We start from the raw sequence: 24,564 nt of genomic DNA, 5'->3' as shown, positions 1-24,564 counted from the left end.
CCGGGCTATTTAGCATATCGCCCGCGCAATTTACGGAGCTACTGCTCCGTGAATCGCGGGCAAATCGAAATATTTGCGTGGGCGCAGAGCAAAAATCGTTGCCCTTTGCCCACGCAAATATTGCGCGGATCTACCTGAATCTGGGACAATGATTGTGAGTTCCCCGGCATAACAGCCAATGTACAGCACAAGTGAAAGATTTATTACAATTGTTGTACATCAATGAGCAGCAGTAAAGCTTACACGTTGCAGGGCCAGTGGAGGCACATATACAACAAATAAAATCGTGTTTTTTCTCTTCATATAAACAGAAGTATGTAGACATAATACAGACATCAATAATATCCGGCATGTACAGGCATAAAACACGCATCGCTAAAGCCGACTAGTTCGTGAGACCCGGCTCGCTTCTTCAGGGGCTTCTTCAGGGGCTTCTTCAGGGGCTTCTTCAGGGGCTTCTTCAGGGGCTTCTTCAGGGGCGGATGCATGAATGTTGTATCGGCAATGTAAGGGATAAAATTAATAGATGTATGGTGTTATTAGATGGGGGGGCAGGCGGAATGATTGGCAAGAGAGGTCTGAAGACGGACCTCATACTTCCCAATGGGCTGAAATGAATCGCCAAACGCTGGATATCAGGATAGCGGCCGTGTTCCTGACCGATACGGGTTTTCTCTGGCCGATGACGATATTTAGAAATTGCGGCGGCCGATAACCGATTTATTTCAGCCCATTGGGAAGTATGAGGTCCCTCTTCAGACCTCTCTTGCCAATCATTCCGCCCGCCCCCCATCTAATAACACCATACATCTATTGATTTCATCCCTTACATTGCCGATTATAATCCACCCAATCACAGCACAGTACACAGGTCATCGGCCATTAAACATTTCTCTGCTGCAGAGCATTCTGGGAATCTGACACGTTCCTGATTGGGTGTCTCTCTTCCAGGTTCGATCGATTGGTTTATGTCGGCATTAATGAGAGTCGGGAGTCCCAGCTGCGGGTCCTGGAAGCCGTAACACACAAGTGAGGACCACCCCCGTCCAAGACCCCTCCCCTCCCCCCAGTCACCAATCACCAGACATAACACACAAGTGAGGACCTCCCCCGTCCAAGACCCCTCCCCTCCCCCCAGTCACCAGCCGTAACACACAAGTGAGGACCACCCCCGTCCAAGACCCCTCCCCTCCCCTCCCCCCAGTCACCAGACATAACACACAAGTGAGGACCACCCCCGTCCAAGACCCCTCCCCTCCCCCCAGTCACCAATCACCAGACATAACACACAAGTGAGGACCACCCCCGTCCAAGACCCCTCCCCTCCCCCCAGTCACCAGCCGTAACACACAAGTGAGGACCACCCCCGTCCAAGACCCCTCCCCTCCCCCCAGTCACCAATCACCAGACATAACACACAAGTGAGGACCACCCCCGTCCAAGACCCCTCCCCTCCCCCCAGTCACCAATCACCAGACATAACACACAAGTGAGGACCACCCCCGTCCAAGACCCCTCCCCTCCCCCCAGTCACCAATCACCAGACATAACACACAAGTGAGGACCACCCCCGTCCAAGACCCCTCCCCTCCCCCCAGTCACCAATCACCAGACATAACACACAAGTGAGGACCACCCCCGTCCAAGACCCCTCCCCTCCCCCCAGTCACCAGCCGTAACACACAAGTGAGGACCACCCCCGTCCAAGACCACTCCCCCTCCCCTCCCCCCAGTCACCAGACATAACACACAAGTGAGGACCACCCCCGTCCAAGACCCCTCCCCTCCCCCCATTCACCAGCCGTAACACAAGTGAGGACCACCCCCGTCCAAGACCCCTCCCCCTCCCCCCAGTCACCAGACATAACACACAAGTGAGGACCACCCCCGTCCAAGACCCCTCCCCTCCCCCCAGTCACCAGCTGCAACACACAAGTGAGAACCACCCCCGTCCAAGACCCCTCCCCTCCCCCCAGTCACCAGCTGCAACACACAAGTGAGAACCACCCCCGTCCAAGACCCCTCCCCTCCCCCCAGTCACCAGACATAACACACAAGTGAGGACCACCCCCGTCCAAGACCCCTCCCCTCCCCCCAGTCACCAGCTGCAACACACAAGTGAGAACCACCCCCGTCCAAGACCCCTCCCCTCCCCCCAGTCACCAGACATAACACACAAGTGAGAACCTCCCCCGTCCAAGACCCCTCCCCTTCCCCTCCCCCTAGTCACCAGACATAACACACAAGTGAGAACCACCCCCGTCCAAGACCCCTCCCCTCCCCCCAGTCACCAGACATAACACACAAGTGAGAACCACCCCCGTCCAAGACCCCTCCCCCCAGTCACCAGCGCAACACACAAGTGAGAACCACCCCCGTCCAAGACCCCTCTCCCTCCCCCCAGTCACCAGCCGCAACACACAAGTGAGAACCACCCCCGTCCAAGACCCCTCCCCCTCCCCTCCCCCCAGTCACCAGACATAACACACAAGTGAGGACCACCCCCGTCCAAGACCCCTCCCCCTCCCCTCCCCCCAGTCACCAATCACCAGACATAACACACAAGTGAGGACCTCCCCCGTCCAAGACCCCTCCCCCACCCCCCAGTCACCAATCACCAGACATAACACACAAGTGAGGACCACCCCCGTCCAAGACCCCTCCCCTCCCCCCAGTCAGCAGACATAACACACAAGTGAGGACCACCCCCGTCCAAGACCCCTCCCCTCCCCCAGTCACCAGCCGCAACACACAAGTGAGAACCACCCCCGTCCAAAACCCCTCCCCTCCCCTCCCCCCAGTCACCAGACATAACACACAAGTGAGAACCACCCCCGTCCAAGACCACTCCCCCTCCCCTCCCCCCAGTCACCAGACATAACACACAAGTGAGGACCACCCCCGTCCAAGACCCCTCCCCTCCCCCCAGTCACCAGACATAACACACAAGTGAGAACCACCCCCCGTCCAAGACCCCTCCCCTCCCCCCAGTCACCAGACATAACACACAAGTGAGGACCACCCCCGTCCAAGACCCCTCCCCTCCCCCCAGTCACCAGCTGCAACACACAAGTGAGAACCACCCCCGTCCAAGACCCCTCCCCTCCCCCCAGTCACCAGCCGCAACACACAAGTGAGAACCACCCCTGTCCAAGACCCCTCCCCTCCCCCCAGTCACCAGCCGCAACACACAAGTGAGAACCACCCCGGTCCAAGACCCCTCCCCTCCCCCCAGTCACCAGCCGCAACACACAAGTGAGAACCACCCCCGTCCAAGACCCCTCCCCTCCCCCCAGTCACCAGACATAACACACAAGTGAGAACCACCCCCGTCCAAGACCCCCCCCTCCCCCCAGTCACCAGACAACACACAAGTGAGAACCACCCCCGTCCAAGACCCCTCCCCTCCCCCCAGTCACCAGCCGCAACACACAAGTGAGAACCTCCCCCGTCCAAGACCCCTCCCCTTCCCCTCCCCCTAGTCACCAGACATAACACACAAGTGAGAACCACCCCCGTCCAAGACCCCTCCCCTCCCCCCAGTCACCAGACATAACACACAAGTGAGAACCACCCCCGTCCAAGACCCCTCCCCCCCTCCCCAGTCACCAGCCGCAACACACAAGTGAGAACCACCCCCGTCCAAGACCCCTCCCCCTCCCCCAGTCACCAGACATAACACACAAGTGAGAACCACCCCCGTCCAAGACCCCTCCCCTCCCCCCAGTCATAACACACAAGTGAAAACCACCCCCGTCCAAGACCCCTCCCCCTCCCCTCCCCCCAGTCACCAGACATAACACACAAGTGAGAACCACCCCCGTCCAAGACCCCTCCCCCCCTCCCCAGTCACCAGCCGCAACACACAAGTGAGAACCACCCCCGTCCAAGACCCCTCCCCCCCTCCCCAGTCACCAGCCGCAACACACAAGTGAGAACCACCCCCGTCCAAGACCCCTCCCCCTCCCCCAGTCACCAGACATAACACACAAGTGAGAACCACCCCCGTCCAAGACCCCTCCCCTCCCCCCAGTCATAACACACAAGTGAAAACCACCCCCGTCCAAGACCCCTCCCCCTCCCCCCCCCCCAGTCACCAGACATAACACACAAGTGAGAACCACCCCCGTCCAAGACCCCTCCCCTCCCCCCAGTCACCAGCCGCAACACACAAGTGAGAACCACCCCCGTCCAAGACCCCTCCCCCCCCCCCAGTCACCAGACATAACACACAAGTGAGAACCACCCCCGTCCAAGACCCCTCCCCTCCCCCCAGTCATAACACACAAGTGAAAACCACCCCCGTCCAAGACCCCTCCCCCTCCCCTCCCCCCAGTCACCAGACATAACACACAAGTGAGAACCACCCCCGTCCAAGACCCCTCCCCCCCTCCCCAGTCACCAGCCGCAACACACAAGTGAGAACCACCCCCGTCCAAGACCCCTCCCCTCCCCCCAGTCACCAGACATAACACAACAACATCAAACTGATTTATTATCACACATGGACACAGATATCCAACCCCCGTGGGGCCCCATAATCCCCCTAGTGGTCAGTTTTATATTCTCACCTTGGGCCGGGTTTGGGGGTCTCATCTCCGCTTCCTCTCTTGTAGGTTCTGTTTGGACCCAGCAGTGGAATTGTCTCTCGTATTAGAATACTGTCCACCTGCCCTGACCGGAGCGGACCTCTACGCTCTGTGTGCAGACGCCATGATGGCGGCCATAAAAGAGAAGGTTCAACGCCTTCAGGAAGGTGAGTGAGGCCAATGCAAGGCGCACCAATCAGATGCTTCATGGATTTGTTTTCTCACTGCTGCCCCCTTGTGGAGGTATTTAGAATGGTTGTCTCCACGTTTTCACCATTACAGGTGAGCTTCTAGTAAGGCTTCTTTCACACTGGAGCAGTGCGCCATCGGCACCGCTTTACCGTCGTTTTTGTGGCGATATTCGGACGCTAGCGGGGCACTTAACCTCCGCTAGCGGCCAAAAAAGTGTTAAAAGCAATGGCAAAGCGCAGTTCGGCGCGGCGCCGCCCATTGATTTCGCTGTAGGAGCCGTGTATATACCACTCCTATTTTTAGCTCTATAGCGCCTGCGAAGCGCCTCGGTGTGAAAGTACCCTAAAGGCCCACACACACGATCGGACAATCCGATGCGCTCCATCAGACAAATGTGAGAACAGACAAATGTCCTACGTCGGCTAATCCGATCGTGTGTACACGAGTCCATCGGACTAAAGTCCAAAGTACAAACACGCATGCTCAGAACCAATGCTAAAGATCAGACAACAATAGCAGAAGTTGCCCAAAAGGTGGCGACAAAGAGCAGAAAAAACACGTGATTTGCTGAAAACATTCTGCTGTCTGTATGCAGAACAAGTTCATGGCCGACGCCCCTCCGCGCCAAAATCCACGGAGGAGTCCGATGGACGTCCAATCGTGTGAGAGGCTTTATGGTGAGTAGAATGAACATCTCCTGAACTTGTAGGAGATATTCCAGGGAGCAGCGGCCGGTCCCCATGCGCAGGAATGTCATACCCGTGCCGCTCCTTCTGGGCTGTGTGCCGTGGCCGAGTCTCCCGCATGGGAGTGACGTCATCGCGGCTCGGCCAGCGGACGCAGCCTGCGAATCCGGAGGGAAGTCTTCCATAATGTGCCCCTCCCCCACATTATGATGATGCAGGAGGAATCGGGCAGATCCTACACACAATGCAGCTCTGTGATCACATCATTCATGTGTTATTTGTTATACAATCGATGTGCTTGCTTGGTTTCTTGTCCAGCGGGGGTGGGGTGTGAGGGGAAGAAGCAGCCGCAGGTTGTAATCGGTTCATGTGCTGATAGGAGGAGAGGGCAGAGTGACAGAGAAATCATCTAATCACTGTCCAATCACAATCTGGGGGAAGATCCAGGATGAGATTCAGAGGAGCGATCTCCTTAAGTGGTTGTCAACCCTCAGAAACCTAAAATAAGACTTACCTGCAGCCACCCGGATATCTCCTAAACCTGCGCGGTATCGGCATAAGGAGCGGCTCGTTCGTGTTACCGGTGGCTCCCGCGCATGCATGGGAGTGACGTCATCGTAGTTTCGGCCAATCATAGCGCCAGAGGCCGCGATACCCCGAAATAACTCCGGGAGACGTGTCGCCGGGCAGAGCAGCGGGGGCTTTGATCGGAGTATTTCAGAATGAACTTGTATGCTCTGTTCTGCCCTCCCACTCAGGATGCATTTGTCCTGCAGGTTTTATTTTTATTTCTTCTTAGTGGGTTACAAGTGTAATGGGCACTGATGTATCTTTTATCTTGGCTTTAAAATGGCGTTCTATGGAAAAATGGCGGATGATGCAGATGAGGGGGAGACACTTTGGCGGATGATGAAGATGAGGGGGAGACACTTTGGCGGATGAGGAAGATGAGGGGGAGACGCCTTGGCGGATGAGGAAGATGAGGGGGAGACGCCTTGGCGGATGATGAAGATGAGGGGGAGACGCCTTGGCGGATGAGGAAGATGAGGGGGAGACGCCTTGGCGGATGAGGGGGAGACGCTTTGGCGGATGAGGAAGATGAGGGGGAGACGCCTTGGCGGATGAGGGGGAGGCGCCTTGGCAGATGAGGGGGAGGCACCTTGGCGGATGATGAAGATGAGGGGGGACGCCTTGGCGGATGAGGGGGAGATGCCTTGGCGGATGAGGAAGATGAGGGGGAGACGCCTTGGCGGATGAGGGGGAGACACCTTGGCGGATGAGAAAGATGAGGGGGAGACGCCTTGGCGGGTGAGGGGGAGACGCCTTGGCGGATGAGGGGGAGATGAAGGAGCTCCTGAAGTGGTCTCAGTGAAAGAGAGAGGTCTCCACCTAAAGTGACTCCCGTCACACAAAGGTTATTGTGAAGGTCACAGTGGAAGGGGAGAGGTCAAATTGGATGGAGGTCCCAGAAGGGGTCACAATGAATGGGAGAGAAAGAGGCCCTGGTGGATGAGGATGATGAGGAGGAGATGGAATGGGAGATGTCAGATGAGGAGGTCATTGGGAAAGATGGTCAAATGAAAGTTGAAAGGACGGGTTATGATGAGGTCAAAGTGTAAGGAGGTCACAATGAATGGGGGAGGTCAGAGGAGGAGGTCACAATGAATGGGGGAGGTCAAAGAAGGAGGTCACAATGAATGGGGGAGGTCATAGAAGAGGTCCCAATGAATGGGGGAGGTCAGAGGAGGAGGTCACAATGAATGGGGGAGGTCAGAGGAGGAGTTCACAATGAATGGGGGAGGTCAGAGGAGGAGGTCACAATGAATGGGGGAGGTTATAGAAGAGGTCCCAATGAATGGGGGAGGTCAGAGGAGGAAGTCACAATGAATGGGGGGGAGGTCAGAGGAGGAGGTCATAGAAGAGGTCACAGTGAATGGGGGAGGTCATAGAGGAGGTCACAGTGAATGGGGGAGGTCATAGAAGACGTCACAGTGAATGGGGGAGGTCATAGGAGAGGTCACAGTGAATGGTGGAGGTCATAGAAGAGGTCACAGTGAATGGGGGAGGTCAGAGGAGGAGGTCACAGTGAATGGGGGAGGTCATAGAAGAGGTCACAGTGAATGGTGGAGGTCATAGAAGAGGTCACAGTGAATGGGGGAGGTCATAGGAGAGGTCACAGTGAATGGGGGAGGTCATAGGAGAGGTCACAGTGAATGGTGGAGGTCATAGAAGAGGTCACAGTGAATGGGGGAGGTCACAGTGAATGGGGGAGGTCATAGGAGAGGTCACAGTGAATGGGGGAGGTCATAGAAGAGGTCACAGTGAATGGTGGAGGTCATAGAAGAGGTCACAGTGAATGGGGGAGGTCAGAGGAGGAGGTCACAGTGAATGGGGGAGGTCATAGAAGAGGTCACAGTGAATGGGGGAGGTCATAGGAGAGGTCACAGTGAATGGGGGAGGTCATAGGAGAGGTCACGGTGAATGGGGGAGGTCATAGAAGAGGTCACAGTGAATGGGGGAGGTCATAGAAGAGGTCACAGTGAATGGGGGAGGTCATAGGAGAGGTCACAGTGAATGGGGGAGGTCAGAGGAGAGGTCACAGTGAATGGTGGAGGTCATAGAAGAGGTCACAGTGAATGGGGGAGGTCATAGGAGAGGTCACAGTGAATGGGGGAGGTCATAGAAGAGGTCACAGTGAATGGGGGAGGTCATAGGAGAGGTCACAGTGAATGGGGGAGGTCATAGGAGAGGTCACAGTGAATGGGGGAGGTCATAGAAGAGGTCACGGTGAATGGGGGAGGTCATAGAAGAGGTCACGGTGAATGGGGGAGGTCAGAGGAGAGGTCACAGTGAATGGGGGAGGTCATTGTGGGGACTGCAGTCTTAAGCAGGCCATACACGGTCGGATTTCGAATGAATTTTCTTGCGATCCGATGATGTCACCATTGATTTTCGAAATTCGGCCGACAAAATCTTCATGTTGCCGGGAATATTCTTTTCTCTCCGGGAATATTCTTTTCTCTCCGGGAATATTCTTTTCTCTCCGGGAATATATTTCTTGCACATGCGCGGTTTTTTTCTCGCACGATTCGTATCATTGATCAGAAAATCGTTTGTTTTTCCAAAAATTTCCAACATGTCGGATTTCTCAAATTTGTTTGCCGCACGAAAATCGGCCGCCGCCCCCACTAACAGTGCGAAATTCGAACCGTGAATGGCCGCCTTTATTCTTACAGTTTTCTGTGCGTTATATCAGATGGAATAACTTCTCTGGGCTATCTGATCATTTCTAAAGACTGAAATGCGGGGTGTGATCTCTCAAGGATCGGATCTTTTCCTGGATCGGATCTTTTCCCGGATCAGATCAGATGTTTTCCCGGATTGGATCTTTTCTCGGATCAGATCTTTTCTCGGATCGGATCTTTTCCCGGATCGGATCTTTTCCCGGGTCGGATCTTTTCCCGGGTCGGATCTTTTCTCGGATCGGATCTTTTCTCGGATCGGATCTTTTCTCGGATCAGATCTTTTCCCGGATCGGATCAGATCTTTTCCCGGGTCGGATCTTTTCCCGGGTCGGATCTTTTCCCGGATCGGATCTTTTCTCGGATCAGATCTTTTCCCGGATCGGATCAGATCTTTTCCCGGATCAGATCTTTTCTCGGGACGGATCTTTTCTCGGATCAGATCTTTTCCCGGGTCGGATCTTTTCCCGGGTCGGATCTTTTCTCGGATCGGATCTTTTCTCGGATCAGATCTTTTCCCGGATCGGATCAGATCTTTTCCCGGATCGGATCAGATCTTTTCCCGGATCAGATCTTTTCCCGGGTCGGATCTTTTCCCGGGTCGGATCTTTTCCCGGGTCGGATCTTTTCTCGGATCGGATCTTTTCTCGGATCAGATCTTTTCCCGGATCGGATCAGATCTTTTCCCGGATCAGATCTTTTCCCGGGTCGGATCTTTTCCCGGGTCGGATCTTTTCCCGGGTCGGATCTTTTCTCGGATCGGATCTTTTCTCGGATCAGATCTTTTCCCGGATCGGATCAGATCTTTTCCCGGATCAGATCTTTTCTCGGGTCGGATCTTTTCTCGGATCAGATCTTTTCCCGGATCGGATCTTTTCTTCGGGATCAGGTGACAGAAGTGAGGTCATGTTGTTTCTTTCTCTTCTCATCTTGTAGGATCCGAGGAACTTTCTACGGAGCTGGTCCTACGAATGGAACATTTTCTGCAGGCCGCCGATCGTCTTCAACCATCCGTGTCCCAGCAGGAGTTGCAGCGCTATGAGAAGATCCGGGCGCAGTTCTCGGCTCCTCCCAACTCATAGGAGACATTTTCTCTGCTGATTCCTAATAATTACATTGTAACTCCATGCAAAGCATTACATACATAGACCACACCTTCCCTTTCTCATGTCGGGGGAAGGGTCCAGCTTTGGTGATTTAGTGGATGGCAGGGGGCCCCAAACTGCAACTCTTCGCCGGCCCATGGGGCACAATTCCTCCCGACCAATAATGGGGCACAATTCCTCCCACTGACACCATTATTGGGGCGCAATTCCTCCCACTGACACCATTATTGGGGCGCCATTCCTCCCGACCAATAAGGGGGCACAATTCCTCCCACTGACACCATTATTGGGGCGCCATTCCTCCCGACCAATAATGGGGCACAATTCCTCCCGACCAATAAGGGGGCACAATTCCTCCCACTGACACCATTATTGGGGCGCAATTCCTCCCACTGACACCATTATTGGGGCGCAATTCCTCCCACTGACACCATTATTGGGGCGCAATTCCTCCCACTGACACCATTATTGGGGCGCCATTCCTCCCGACCAATAATGGGGCACAATTCCTCCCGACCAATAATGGGGCACAATTCCTCCCACTGACACCATTATTGGGGCGCAATTCCTCCCACTGACACCATTATTGGGGCACAATTCCTCCCGACCAATAAGGGGGCTTAATTCCTCCCGACCAATAAGGGGGCACAATTCCTCCCGACCAATAAGGGGGCACAATTCCTCCCGACCAATAAGGGGGCACAATTCCTCCCACTGACACCATTATTGGGGCGCCATTCCTCCCGACCAATAAGGGGGCACAATTCCTCCCGACCAATAAGGGGGCACAATTCCTCCTCATTCTTTTTCTTCCACCACCCATCACCCCTGGGTTGGATTTTTTACCCCCATTGAGCTCGAGGCTTTACTTTTACTGCCCACTGATGGGACATTTTCCCCTCCCCCAGCCACAGTCTGACCCCCTAGGGCAGGGAACTGGCCATTTGTTTAGAAAGTTTGGGCCCCCCTTGTGGAGAGGATGAGGTCCCGCCATTCTCACCGGTTCAGAAACTTCTCACACCAAACGCCGTCGCTGAGAAGAGATTTGTGTTCATTTCATATTTCCCCGGAAAATGTCAAATATTGCAATTTCCCTTTCCTTGGATGTGGCGGCTGCATTGGCTTTCTTTTTTCAGGCGTGTTTTGCCCTAATGTTCACCTGGTGGTCCCGCGTATAACACGCGTCCGGTCCCATTGTGTCCACAGGGAGGGACTCCGAGGTTGTCACCCGGGCTGGACTTCGAACATCTCCAGTACCGGGGGATTGCGATGATCATTTTCTGTTCTTAGCCTGAAAACTGAAAACCAATGCAGCCGTCACACGGAAGGAATATAAATGTTCTGTATTATAATGAAATCCGATGTTAATTTATGTCTGAATATCTATAATAATATTTGGGGCTCAGCAGCCCACAGAACCCGTCTGAGATCTTTTATTTCTACACCTTGATAGATCAGCACTCATCATGTATGTTATATCCAGGTCTCCGCCAACAAATTCCAGGAACTGTCATCCCAGGAACTGCCATCCTAGGAACTGTCATCCCGGGAACTTCCATCCCAGGAACTGTCATCCCGGGAACTGCCATCCTAGGAACTGTCATCCCAGGAACTGCCATCCTAGGAACTGTCATCCCGGGAACTTCCATCCCAGGAACTGTCATCCCGGGAACTTCCATCCCAGGAACTGTCATCCCGGGAACTGCCATCCCAGGAACTGTCATCCCGGGAACTTCCATCCCAGGAACTGTCATCCCGGGAACTTCCATCCCAGGAACTGTCATCCCAGGAACTGCCATCCTAGGAACTGTCATCCCGGGAACTTCCATCCCAGGAACTGTCACCCCGGGAACATCCATCCCAGGAACTGTCATCTCAGGAACTGCAATCCCAGGAACTGTCATCTTGTCATCTCAGGAACTGTCATCCCGGGAACTTCCATCCCAGGAACTGTCATCCCGGGAACTGTCATCTTGTCATCTCAGGAACTGTCATCCCGGGAACTGCCATCCTAGGAACTGTCATCTCAGGAACTGCAATCCCAGGAACTGTCATCTTGTCATCTCAGGAACTGTCATCCCGGGAACTTCCATCCCAGGAACTGTCATCTCAGGAACTGCAATCCCAGGAACTGTCATCTCAGGAACTGTCATCCCGGGAACTTCCATCCCGGGAACTGTCATCTCAGCAACTGTCATCCCGGGAACTTCCATCCCAGGAACTGTCATCCCGGGAACTTCCATCCCGGGAACTTCCATCCCGGGAACTGTCATCTCAGGAACTGCAATCCCAGGAACTGTCATCCCGGGAACTTCCATCCCGGGAACTGTCATCTCAGGAACTGCAATCCCAGGAACTGTCATCTTGTCATCTCAGGAACTGTCATCCCGGGAACTTCCATCCCGGGAACTGTCATCTCAGCAACTGTCATCCCGGGAACTTCCATCCCAGGAACTGTCATCCCGGGAACTTCCATCCCGGGAACTGTCTTTCGGGGAACTGTCATCCCAGGAACTGTCATCCTGGCAACCGCCATCCCGGGAACCACCATCCCGGGAACCGTCATCCCGGGAACTGCCATCCCGTGGTGTATGAAGTTTATTTCATTTACATTTATCCCTCAAACTCCCGACTCTGCTCAGATCTCCACCAATCATTATTTTATGATTTTCAATCACTAAAAATATTGAATGCTGCGGGCATTGTTAGTTCAAACTGACATCAGATTGATGTACCTGAGGACCTCCCGCAATGGAGGATCGCTGCAAACAAGTCATCATCTTACCAGAGACACCTCAGAACCTCTCATAGTGGAGCACCTCCATAGACTGGTCATCATCTTACCAGAGATACCTCAGAACCTCTCATAGTGGAGAACCTCCATAGACTGGTCATCATCTTACCAGAGATATCCCAGCACCTCTCATAGTGGAGCACCTCCATAGACTGGTCATCATCTTACCAGAGATACCTCAGAACCTCTCATAGTGGAGAACCTCCATAGACAGGTCATCATCTTACCAGAGATATCCCAGCACCTCTCATAGTGGAGCACCTCCATAGACTGGTCATCATCTTACCAGAGGTACCTCAGAACCTCTCATAGTGGAGCACCTCCATAGACGGGTCATCATCTTACCAGAGACACCTCAGAACCTGTCATAGTGGAGCACCTCCATAGACTGGTCATCATCTTACCAGAGATACCTCAGAACCTCTCATAGTGGAGCACCTCCATAGACTGGTCATCATCTTACCAGAGATACCTCAGAACCTCTCATAGTGGAGCACCTCCATAGACAGGTCATCATCTTACCAGAGATATCCCAGCACCTCTCATAGTGGAGCACCTCCATAGACTGGTCATCATCTTACCAGAGATACCTCAGAACCTCTCATAGTGGAGCACCTCCATAGACTGGTCATCATCTTACCAGAGATCTCTCAGAACCTCTCATAGTGGAGCACCTCCATAGACGGGTCATCATCTTACCAGATACCTCAGAACCTCTCATAGTGGAGCACCTCCATAGACAGGTCATCATCTTACCAGAGATACCTCAGCACCTCCATAGACTGGTCATCATCTTACCAGAGATACCTCAGCACCTCTTATAGTGGAGAACCTCCATGACAGGTCATCATCTTACCATAGGTACCTCAGAACCTCTCATAGTGGAGCACCTCCATAGACTGGTCATCATCTTACCAGAGATACCTCAGCACCTCTCATAGTGGAGCACCTCCATAGACGGGTCATCATCTTACCAGAGATACCTCAACACCTCTCATAGTGGAGCACCTCCATAGACAGGTCATCATCTTACGAGAGATACCTCAGAACCTCTCATAGTGGAGAACCTCCATAGACAGGTCATCATCTTACCAGAGATACCTCAGATCCTCTCATAGTGGAGCACCTCCATAGACAGGTCATCATCTTACCAGAGATATCTCAGAACCTGTCATAGTGGTGCACCTCCATAGACAGGTCATCATCTTACCAGAGATACCTCAGAACCTCTCATAGTGGAGCACCTCCATAGACAGGTCATCATCTTACCAGAGATACCTCAGAACCTCTCATAGTGGAGAACCTCCATAGACAGGTCATCATCTTACCAGAGATATCCCAGCACCTCTCATAGTGGAGCACCTCCATAGACTGGTCATCATCTTACCAGAGATACCTCAGCACCTCTCATAGTGGAGCACCTCCATAGACGGGTCATCATCTTACCAGAGACACCTCAGAACCTGTCATAGTGGAGCACCTCCATAGACTGGTCATCATCTTACCAGAGATACCTCAGAACCTCTCATAGTGGAGAACCTCCATAGACAGGTCATCATCTTACCAGAGATATCCCAGCACCTCTCATAGTGGAGCACCTCCATAGACTGGTCATCATCTTACCAGAGATACCTCAGAACCTCTCATAGTGGAGCACCTCCATAGACGGGGCATCATCTTACCAGAGACACCTCAGAACCTGTCATAGTGGAGCACCTCCATAGACTGGTCATCATCTTACCAGAGATACCTCAGAACCTCTCATAGTGGAGCACCTCCATAGACTGGTCATCATCTTACCAGAGATACCTCAGAACCTCTCATAGTGGAGCACCTCCATAGACAGGTCATCATCTTACCAGAGATATCCCAGCACCTCTCATAGTGGAGCACCTCCATAGACTGGTCATCATCTTACCAGAGATACCTCAGAACCTCTCATAGTGGAGCACCTCCATAGACTGGTCATCATCTTACCAGAGATCTCTCAGAACCTCTCATAGTGGAGCACCTCCATAGACGGGTCATCATCTTACCAGAGATACCTCAGCACCTCTCATAGTGGAGCACCTCCATAGACGGGTCATCATCTTACCAGATACCTCAGAACCTCTCATAGTGGAGCACCTCCATAGACAGGTCATCATCTTACCAGAGATACCTCAGCACCTCCATAGACTGGTCATCATCTTACCAGAGATACCTCAGCACCTCTCATAGTGGAGAACCTCCATAGACAGGTCATCATCTTACCATAGATACCTCAGAACCTCTCATAGTGGAGCACCTCCATAGACTGGTCATCATCTTACCAGAGATACCTCAGCACCTCTCATAGTGGAGCACCTCCATAGACGGGTCATCATCTTACCAGATACCTCAGAACCTCTCATAGTGGAGCACCTCCATAGACAGGTCATCATCTTACCAGAGATACCTCAGCACCTCCATAGACTGGTCATCATCTTACCAGAGATACCTCAGCACCTCTCATAGTGGAGAACCTCCATAGACAGGTCATCATCTTACCATAGATACCTCAGAACCTCTCATAGTGGAGCACCTCCATAGACTGGTCATCATCTTACCAGAGATACCTCAGCACCTCTCATAGTGGAGCACCTCCATAGACGGGTCATCATCTTACCAGAGATACCTCAACACCTCTCATAGTGGAGCACCTCCATAGACAGGTCATCATCTTACGAGAGATACCTCAGAACCTCTCATAGTGGAGAACCTCCATAGACTGGTCATCATCTTACCAGAGATACCTCAGATCCTCTCATAGTGGAGCACCTCCATAGACAGGTCATCATCTTACCAGAGATATCTCAGAACCTGTCATAGTGGTGCACCTCCATAGACAGGTCATCATCTTACCAGAGATACCTCAGAACCTCTCATAGTGGAGCACCTCCATAGACAGGTCATCATCTTACCAGAGATACCTCAGAACCTCTCATAGTGGAGCACCTCTATAGACAGGTCATAATCTTACCAGAGATACATCAGGACCTCTCATAGTGGAGAACCTCCATAGACTGGTCATCATCTTACCAGAGATACATCAGAACCTCTCATAGTGGAGCACCTCCATAGACAGGTCATCATCTTACCAGAGATACCTCAGAACCTCTCATAGTGGAGCACCTCCATAGACTGGTCATCATCTTACCAGAGATACATCAGAACCTCTCATAGTGGAGCACCTCCATAGACAGGTCATCGTCTTACCAGAATAGTGGAGCACCTCCATAGACGGGTTATCATCTTACCAGAGAAACCTCAGAACCTCTCATAGTGGAGCACCTCCATAGACTGGTCATCATCTTACCAGAGATACCTCAGAACCTCTCATAGTGGAGCACCTCCATAGACAGGTTGTAAGAGAAGACCGTTGGCGTGCGCATGCGCGCACTGTTAGAACGCAACAAGCGTCTCGGAATTCCGGCGCGCATGCGCGCGCACAAAGGATACAGCAGCCATTTCAGCGCGCTTCTGCGCATGCGCGGGCGCAACGGACGGCGTGCATGCGCAAACGCCGTTCCTGACTCCTCCCGTTGGCTATTTAAAGGGAGCTCTGACAGCCTGGCGGTGCTGACTGGTCTTCAGCAAGTGCCCTGTTTCCTGACACCTGTTTATACTTGGATCTTCGTTGCTGACTTGGCTTCCCTGACTCTCCTTTGGATTCTGATACTTACCTGATCGTTTGGTTCCTGATCCTGGCTTCCCATTGGACTTCGCCTCTGCTGTTTCCCTGATTACCAAGCCGCCCGTCTGTTACCGAACCCGGCTTCCCTCTGACCCGGCTCCTGTTGATGATTCGGTACTCTGCTGTCCGTGTGTGCTCTGACCCGGCTAGTCATCTGACTGCTGCAACCCAGCAGTTCCTGCTAGTTTCCTGTTCTGTTCCTGCGAGACAGTTGGAGTTCCTCTTCACCAACTGGTTCCCTCAACCTCACCGGTGTCCTGTTCCTACTGGGCCTTCAGCATCTGCAAGTCTTCACCTGCTTCCGGCCACGAGCCTATCAACACTACAGGCACTTGTGTTCCTCCTAGCCCTAACCGCCGTCTGTCTCAACCTCAGAGGGGTTTGGGCTGGAGATACAAGAGGGGCTGACCTTGTCATACCGGACTCCTACCAGGTACGTGACAGTACCAGTCAGCCAAGAATGGAGTCTGGAAGGGAGGCCCCTCTTCCAAGGGACATTTCTGAAACAATTTCTGCACTTACCCATACTGTGCTGAACCTTCAGAAGGACCTTAATCGCATGCATGAGCCAGTTCCTTATGAAGGGAGTGTGCCACCAGCTCCTCCCCCGGAACACAGGGTGCCTATTCCCGAACGCTTCTCTGGAAAACGAGAGACATTCAGAACTTTCCGGAACTCCTGTGAGCTCTACTTTTCCTTGCTACCCCGGACATTTGTTTCAGAGGACGTTAAGGTGGGATTCGCAATCATGCTTCTATCCCATGAACCACTTTCCTGGGCTCTTCACCTTAGAGAGCAGCGTGACCCAGTCCTGATTACCATCGACTCCTTCTCTGCTATGGCTCAGCTCTATGCTGATCCTTTCTGTCAGCAGTCTGCGGAGTCCAGGCTTAGTAGATTGCTACAAGGGACCAGGCCTGTTGAGGACTATATCACAGACTTTCGGATCCTGAGCGCTGATACCCAATGGAACAATCCTGCCCTTCGCCACTGGTTTCGTCTCGGCCTCTCAGATACCTTAAAGGATGAACTAGCCAGAACTGGAATTCCAGCGTCGTTGGAAGGACTAATTAATCTGGTCACTCTGATTGACCGCCGACTACGTGAAAGACAGGCGGAGAGAACCCAAGAAATTCTCTCTGTGACCTCAAGCCTGAATCTGTCTCCTACCCCTTCCAGCCAGAAGACACTGCATAAAGGGGTCCACAGAAGTTTTCCAAGGGCACCCCTTTCCTCAGCTGAGCGCCTCTGGCGTAAACACGCCAATCTGTGCCTCTATTGTGGGGAGGCAGGTCACTTTGTACAGACTTGTCCAGTAAGGACCACCAGAACTCGTCTTCGACAGCCCCATGAGGACCACCCTTTTGGAGAGGGCCAGTCACAGCTTTCCCTCCCAGTCATCCTTCAGTTTGCCGGGAAGACGCTCACAGTGGCAACAATCATAGACTCTGGGGCCTGCAGTTGTTTTGTTGACTCCACATTTGTTTCCCAGCATCAGCTTCCCGTGTGCGCTAAGAGACAGGGGTTTCAGGTTCACTTGGCTGATGGCTCTAGTATTAAATCGGGTCCGGTCACACAAGAGACTGCTCCTATCTTCTGCCAAACTCCGTCCGGTCACCATGAATTCCTCCGCCTGGATGTCATAACTTCACCTCTGTTTCCCATTATCCTTGGCGTTCCATGGTTAAGAGCTCATAATCCACACATTGACTGGCCTACTGGAGTTGTTACCTTTTCCTCTAATTATTGTCTGGCACACTGTTTTCCGGAAAGGACTGTTAGCCCCGCTCCTCTTCTGAGTCTTCAGCCTGACCCAGAGACCATGAATCTGGTTCCTCGAGCTTACCATGAATATCTGGACGTGTTTAATAAAAAAGGTGCTGACACTCTTCCGCCCCACAGGACATATGATTGTCCCATCGAACTATTACCCGGGGCCGAGATCCCGTTTGGCCGTATCTATCCCCTCTCCGAACCTGAACTGGAAGCCCTACGTGCCTATATCGACGAAAGTTTAGAAAAAAAGTTTATCCGGCCCTCCACGTCACCAGCCGGTGCCGGTATTTTCTTTGTTGAGAAAAAAGATCACTCTTTAAGACCATGCATCGACTACCGGGACCTTAACAAAATTACTGTTAAAAACAGATATCCTCTTCCGCTGATTCCTGAACTGTTCCAGAGACTACGGGGGGCACGGGTATTCTCCATATTAGATTTGAGAGGAGCATACAACTTGGTCAGAATAAGGGAAGGAGACGAATGGAAGACGGCCTTTCGCACACGATTTGGCCATTTCGAATATTTAGTCATGCCATTTGGGCTCTGCAACGCCCCAGCCACTTTTCAACATCTAGTGAACGATGTTTTTCGGGACTATCTGGACTTATTCGTCATAGTTTATTTAGACGACATTTTAATATTCTCTGAAACCCTTGAATCTCATCAGACCCATGTAAAGAAAGTTTTGGACCGACTAAGAAAACACTGCCTTTATGCAAAGGCTGAAAAATGTGACTTTGAAAGACAAACTATACACTTCCTCGGTCTGGTCATCTCTGCCGATGGTATTTCAATGGACCCACAGAAAGTTACATCTGTTCTGGAGTGGCCTGCCCCCACGGACAGGAAAGCCGTTCAGCGGTTCGTAGGATTTGCCAATTTCTATAGGAAATTTATTAAGAATTTTTCTGGTATCATTTCCCCCATCACACAACTAACTAGACAGCACATACCCTTCCAGTGGACACCTGAGGCTCATGAAGCCTTTGAGCAACTAAAGACTCTGTTTACTTCAGCTCCCATTCTGAAGCACCCTGATCCTTCCTTGGCCTTTGTATTAGAGGTTGACGCTTCTGAAAATGCAGTCGGGGCTATATTATCCCAACGTCAGGGCCCCAAGTCCTTGCTGCACCCTGTGGCTTTCTTCTCCAAAAAATTAAATCCTTCTGAAAGGAATTATGATGTTGGGGACCGGGAACTGCTTGCTATTAAGGTGGCGCTCGAAGAATGGCGCTACCTCCTGGAAGGGGCCTCACATCCAATCCTCATCTTCACGGATCACAAGAACCTGGAATATTTGAGAACAGCTAAACGATTAAGACCTCGGCAAGCTAGATGGGCACTGTTCTTCTCTCGATTCATGTTTCAGATCACCTTCCGCCCGGGCTCTAAGAACGGTAAGCCAGATGCCTTGTCCCGTATGTTTAACGATCCGGTGAGTTCTGCAGAACCTGATACCATCCTCCCGGCTAAGAGCTTTTTAATTCTGCAAGCAGACTTAATCTCTCAGATAAAGGCGAGTGTGCTGAACCAACCACCTCCGCAGGCCTTGGGCCTTCAGTTAAAGAATGGTCTTTTTCTCCATGGAGAACAGATCTTTGTTCCGGAACAATTCAAGATTGCCATTTTTGGACGTTGCCACGATCACCCTCTAGCTGGACACTATGGAATTCGCAAAACTGCTGATTTAGTTGCCCGCTCTTTCTGGTGGCCAGAGTTGGTACAGGACTGTAAGAAGTATGTAAATTCCTGTATCACTTGCCTTCAAAACAAGACAGATAGAGCCAAGACTTGGGGTCTTTTGGAGCCTCTCCCTGTACCCAATAAACCGTGGAGTATGATCTCCATGGATTTTATTGTGGAACTTCCCCCATCTGAGGACTTTAATACCATCTTTGTCGTGGTGGATCGCCTCACCAAGATGGCTCATTTTGTACCCTTGCAAGGCACTCCGTCTGCTACTGAAACTGCCACAGCCTTTATCAAGGAGATTGTCAGACTTCATGGTATTCCCGACAGTATTGTTTCAGACCGAGGGGTGCAGTTCACCTCTAGGTTCTGGAGGGCCTTATGTGAAGCGCTAAAGATTGAACTTCGTCTCTCCTCTGCTTACCACCCTCAAACCAACGGTCAGACCGAGAGGATGTATCAAACCCTCGAGCAGTACCTACGGTGTTTCTCCTCCTTCGCACAAGACGATTGGCTTTCCCTCCTTCCACTTGCAGAGTTTTCTTACAATAACACCATGCACTCAGCAACGAAGCAATCTCCATTTTTCACTAATTTTGGCAACAATCCCTCTTTTTTACCTGAACTTCCTGCAGAATCTTCTGTACCTGCTGTACAAGACCGGCTTAACTTCCTTAACACCAATAATCAGGTACTTCAAGATGCAATTTCTAAATCCCAGGTCAGTAACAAGAAGTTCTTTGACAGGAAGAGAAGGGGCAACCTGAACCTGGAACCGGGGGATAAGGTCTTGCTGTCCACAGCTAATCTTAAGTTGAGTAGTCCTTCTAAAAAGCTGGGTCCAAAATTTTTGGGGCCTTTTTCTGTAAAACGAAAGATCAATGCAGTTGCCTTCGAATTGGCGCTACCCGAGACTTTGAGGATACACCCAGTATTTCACGTTTCTGTACTAAAACCAATCACACCGAATCCCTTTCCTAACCGGGTCTCCGAAGTTCCTCCTCCTGTGTTGATCGAGGGGAATGAGGAGTTTGAAGTGGAGGCTGTATTGGACTGTAGACAAAGAAACAACCAAACACAATTTCTTGTCAAGTGGAAAGGTTACGGCCCTGAGGAAAACTCTTGGGAACCAGCTTCAAATATACATGCCCCAAAACTGGTGCAAGCCTTTTTTCTACGTCACCCAGAAAAGAGAGACCTGAAGGGCATCCGGAGGCTGCCCTTAAGGGGGGGGCAATGTAAGAGAAGACCGTTGGCGCACGCACTGTTAGAACGCAACAAGCGTCTCGGAATTCCGGCGCACATGCACGCGCACAAAGGATACAGCAGCCACTTCAGCGCGCTTCTGCGCATGCGCGGGCGCAACGGACGGCGTGCACGCGCAAACGCCGTTCCTGACTCCTCCCGTTGGCTATTTAAAGGGGGCTCTGACAGCCTGGCGGTGCTGACTGGTCTTCAGCAAGTGCCCTGTTTCCTGACACCTGTTTATACTTGGATCTTCGTTGCTGACTTGGCTTCCCTGACTCTCCTTTGGATTCTGATACTTACCTGATCGTTTGGTTCCTGATCCCGGCTTCCCATTGGACTTCGCCTCTGCTGTTTCCCTGATTACCACGCCGCCCGTCTGTTACCGAACCCGGCTTCCCTCTGACCCGGCTCCTGTTGATGATTCGGTACTCTGCTGTCCGTGTGTGCTCTGACCCGGCTAGTCATCCGACCGCTGCAACCCAGCAGTTCCTGCTAGTTTCCTGTTCTGTTCCTGCGAGACAGTTGGAGTTCCTCTACACCAACTGGTTCCCTCAACCTCACCGGTGTCCTGTTCCTACTGGGCCTTCAGCATCTGCAAGTCTTCACCTGCTTCCGGCCACGAGCCTATCAACACTACAGGCACTCGTGTTCCTCCTAGCCCTAACCGCCGTCTGTCTCAACCTCAGAGGGGTTTGGGCTGGAGATACAAGAGGGGCTGACCTCGTCATACCGGACTCCTACCAGGTACGTGACACAGGTCATCATCTTACCAGAGATACCTCCAGAACCTCTCCTAGTGGAGAACCTCCATAGACAGATCATCATCTTACCAGAGATACCTCAGAACCTCTCATAGTGGAGCACCTCCATAGACAGGTCATCATCTTACCAGAGATACCTCCAGAACCTCTGCTAGTGGAGCACCTCCATAGACAGGTCATCATCTTACCAGATACCTCAGGACCTCTCATAGTAGAGCACCTCCATAGACCGGTCATCATCTTACCAGAGATACCTCAGAACCTCTCATAGTGGAGCACCTCCATAGACAGGTCATCATCTTACCAGATACCTCAGGACCTCTCATAGTGGAGCACCTCCATAGACCGGTCATCATCTTACCAGAGATACCTCAGAAGGGGGGAGTGGCCAACAACCATGATGTGAGGAAGTGCTTTGCCTGAGCTCTGTCCATGCTGCACACAATCCTACCTCAATCCTGCTGAACCGATTGCCATCCGAGGATTCCACCGATCCCTACAGCTTCCAGGAAGCCTTGTGCCCGTCGGGAGATGGTCAAATACGGCCCACTGATGGAGGAAGCCTCAGGATTCGTGCCGCAGCCCCCACCATGTGAAACTGGGAAAGATGGTGCTGATCACCATGCTGCAGGCACATACAGCCAGCCATCCTCCTCCAGGGCTACACTGAGGCAGAAACCAGCAGGGAAGAGGGCGAGTCACACTGTTCACCCCCTATTCTGAGCCCAGAAGACCCCTTCCTCATATCACCAGCCAGGGACTCTGACCATGAGAACACTGACATGGATGCTGCTGATGTAGGCCCCACAGAGCCATCCCTGTCTCAGATCATGGCTGCCATCCAGCATAGCCATGCATCCCTGACCACTCAAATGGATTCTATTAAAACCGACTTATCCTTTCTGAAGCAGGATGTCCACAACCTCAGCCATAGAGTGTCTAATGCTGAACAACGCATCAGTACACTAGAGGATGAGATCCGTCCATTGCAGGGCTCTGTCAGGGAGCTGCGCCAGGCCCAGGAACACACTACAGATAGACTCACTGAAATGGAAGACCGTTTACGGAGGAGTAACCTTCGCTTCCTGGGGTTCCCAGAGGGGTCTGAGGGTAGGACCCCAGAAATGTTTATGGAAAGATGGCTGATCTCCACGTTTGGCGCTCCTACCTTCTCGCCACTATTCGCCATTGAAAGGGCACACAGAGTCCCCATGCGCCCCCTTCCTCCTGGGGCCCCACCACGTGCCATGATTATCAAGCTGCTTCATTTCAGGGACAGGGAGGCTGTTCTCAGAGCTGCCAGGGAGAAGGGAAGAGTGTCCTTTAATGGAAGCGGAATAACCATTTTTCCTGATTTCTCAGTAGCCACACAAAAGCAACGGGCCACCTTCATTGCCATTAAACGCAGGCTCCGTGAGCTTCAGCTTCCTTACGGCATGCTGTATCCTGCTCGTCTGAGAATCATCTACCAGGGCAAGGCCTACTTCTTTACTGATCCTAAGGAGGCATCCCACTGGGTGGACACCCTGGGACGTCCAGAACGCAGGAACCAGGACCGAAGGTCGCCCCCACACTGAAAGTGAACATGCTGAGTATACTTTCCTTGACAACCCTTCTCTCAAATATTTTGGGGTGGTGGGGTACTCCCCTGTGCCATTGTTTGCACACTATGTGTCCAGCCTGGAGGGCTGTGGTCATCCTGTTACTGCTGATGCATTTACTATTATTTTCTTTGCCTTTTCTACCCCCATTTTTTTGAACACCTTACCTGCTGTTTTTTGAATCCTCCATCCTGATTCGGGATCACCTGATATGTTTGTTCTGTGTGGTTGCGGACGGCAGCCAGCGTCTAAGGACCTCTACCACTTCTCAGGGATTGTTGTTGGGGGGGGTTCAAGTCATGGCCACCCCGCCTTGCAATTTTGGTTTTGGGAACAAAGCTCTCATATGTTTGGGTTTGGGAGCCGGGAGGGTTAGGGTGGGTTGGGCTGTTCAGGGACTTTTGTTCGGGACTGTTTTTGTGTTTTTTGCACTTTTTCTGAAATGCTGGTACTTGTTGTTGCATGTCTATCTATGGGCCGGACTAGCTGGCCTTGCTACTATGCACCTGATACTATGTATTGCTGGAGCATTGTTATATGTTTCTGACTTACTCCTTAGTGTACGCATCCCTCGTGGTGCGTCGGGCGCCAGTTTCTGGCTACTCCCGGCGTGCGGCGAGGAATGGGTTCCTCCAGCCATACACTACATGCTTTTTCATGTCTAAATTACGTTTTGTGTCGTGGAATGTACGGGGGCTTAATTCAAAAGTGAAAAGATCGTTGATGTTTGAATATTTGGCACGTCATAATCCGCATGTGATCCTACTCCAGGAAACCCACCTCCAGGGCTCTAGAGTAATGGCCCTTAAGCGGGCGAAAATCGCTTATGCTCTCCACTCCACATACTCTACTTATGCCAGGGGCACTTCCATCCTTATTGCCAAATCTGCACCAGTTAGCATTAAACATGTTAAGCTTGATCCTAATGGTTGCTTTGTGATTGTTGTGATAGAATTCATGGGTAAACCATATACGGTAACTAGCTTATATGCTCCGCCCCCATTCACTAAAGTATTCTTTGAGCGGGTAATGAACTCCATATTGGCAATAGCGGAGGGTCCCTTATTGATAGCGGGTGACTACAATACAGTATTGGATAATTCCATAGATAGGTTGCGTTGCTCTACACTACCTCCCACCCCCTTGGGATCCTTTTTAACTC

The 24,564-nt window shown here is 52.0% G+C and overlaps 2 protein-coding genes across 3 annotated transcripts in view; both read left to right on the top strand.

The window, feature by feature from the left end:
* PEX6 (peroxisomal biogenesis factor 6) overlaps positions 1-10,027 on the top strand; it is a 128,611-nt gene extending 118,584 nt beyond the window's left edge. For both annotated transcript variants that reach the window (XM_040334335.1, XM_040334336.1), the window contains exons 15-17: positions 952-1,029; positions 4,617-4,756; positions 9,646-10,027. In XM_040334335.1, coding sequence (XP_040190269.1) covers positions 952-1,029; positions 4,617-4,756; positions 9,646-9,791 — 364 coding nt within the window. In that variant the 3' untranslated portion in view covers positions 9,792-10,027. The remainder of the gene's footprint in view (positions 1-951; positions 1,030-4,616; positions 4,757-9,645) is intronic.
* Positions 10,028-10,564: 537 nt separating this feature from the next.
* On the top strand, positions 10,565-21,855 carry LOC120921852 (elastin-like). The gene is made up of 2 exons (XM_040334333.1): positions 10,565-15,992; positions 21,798-21,855. The coding sequence occupies exon 1, from the start codon at positions 11,286-11,288 to the stop codon at positions 12,408-12,410; it is 1,125 nt and encodes a 374-aa protein (XP_040190267.1). The 5' UTR covers positions 10,565-11,285; the 3' UTR covers positions 12,411-15,992; positions 21,798-21,855.
* The last annotated feature ends 2,709 nt before the right edge of the window (positions 21,856-24,564 follow it).

This window comes from Rana temporaria (genome assembly GCF_905171775.1).
Source record: "Rana temporaria chromosome 4 unlocalized genomic scaffold, aRanTem1.1 chr4z, whole genome shotgun sequence".
In the NCBI taxonomy this organism is placed as follows: Eukaryota; Metazoa; Chordata; class Amphibia; order Anura; family Ranidae; genus Rana; species Rana temporaria.
This window is presented reverse-complemented; position numbering and strand designations above follow the sequence as displayed.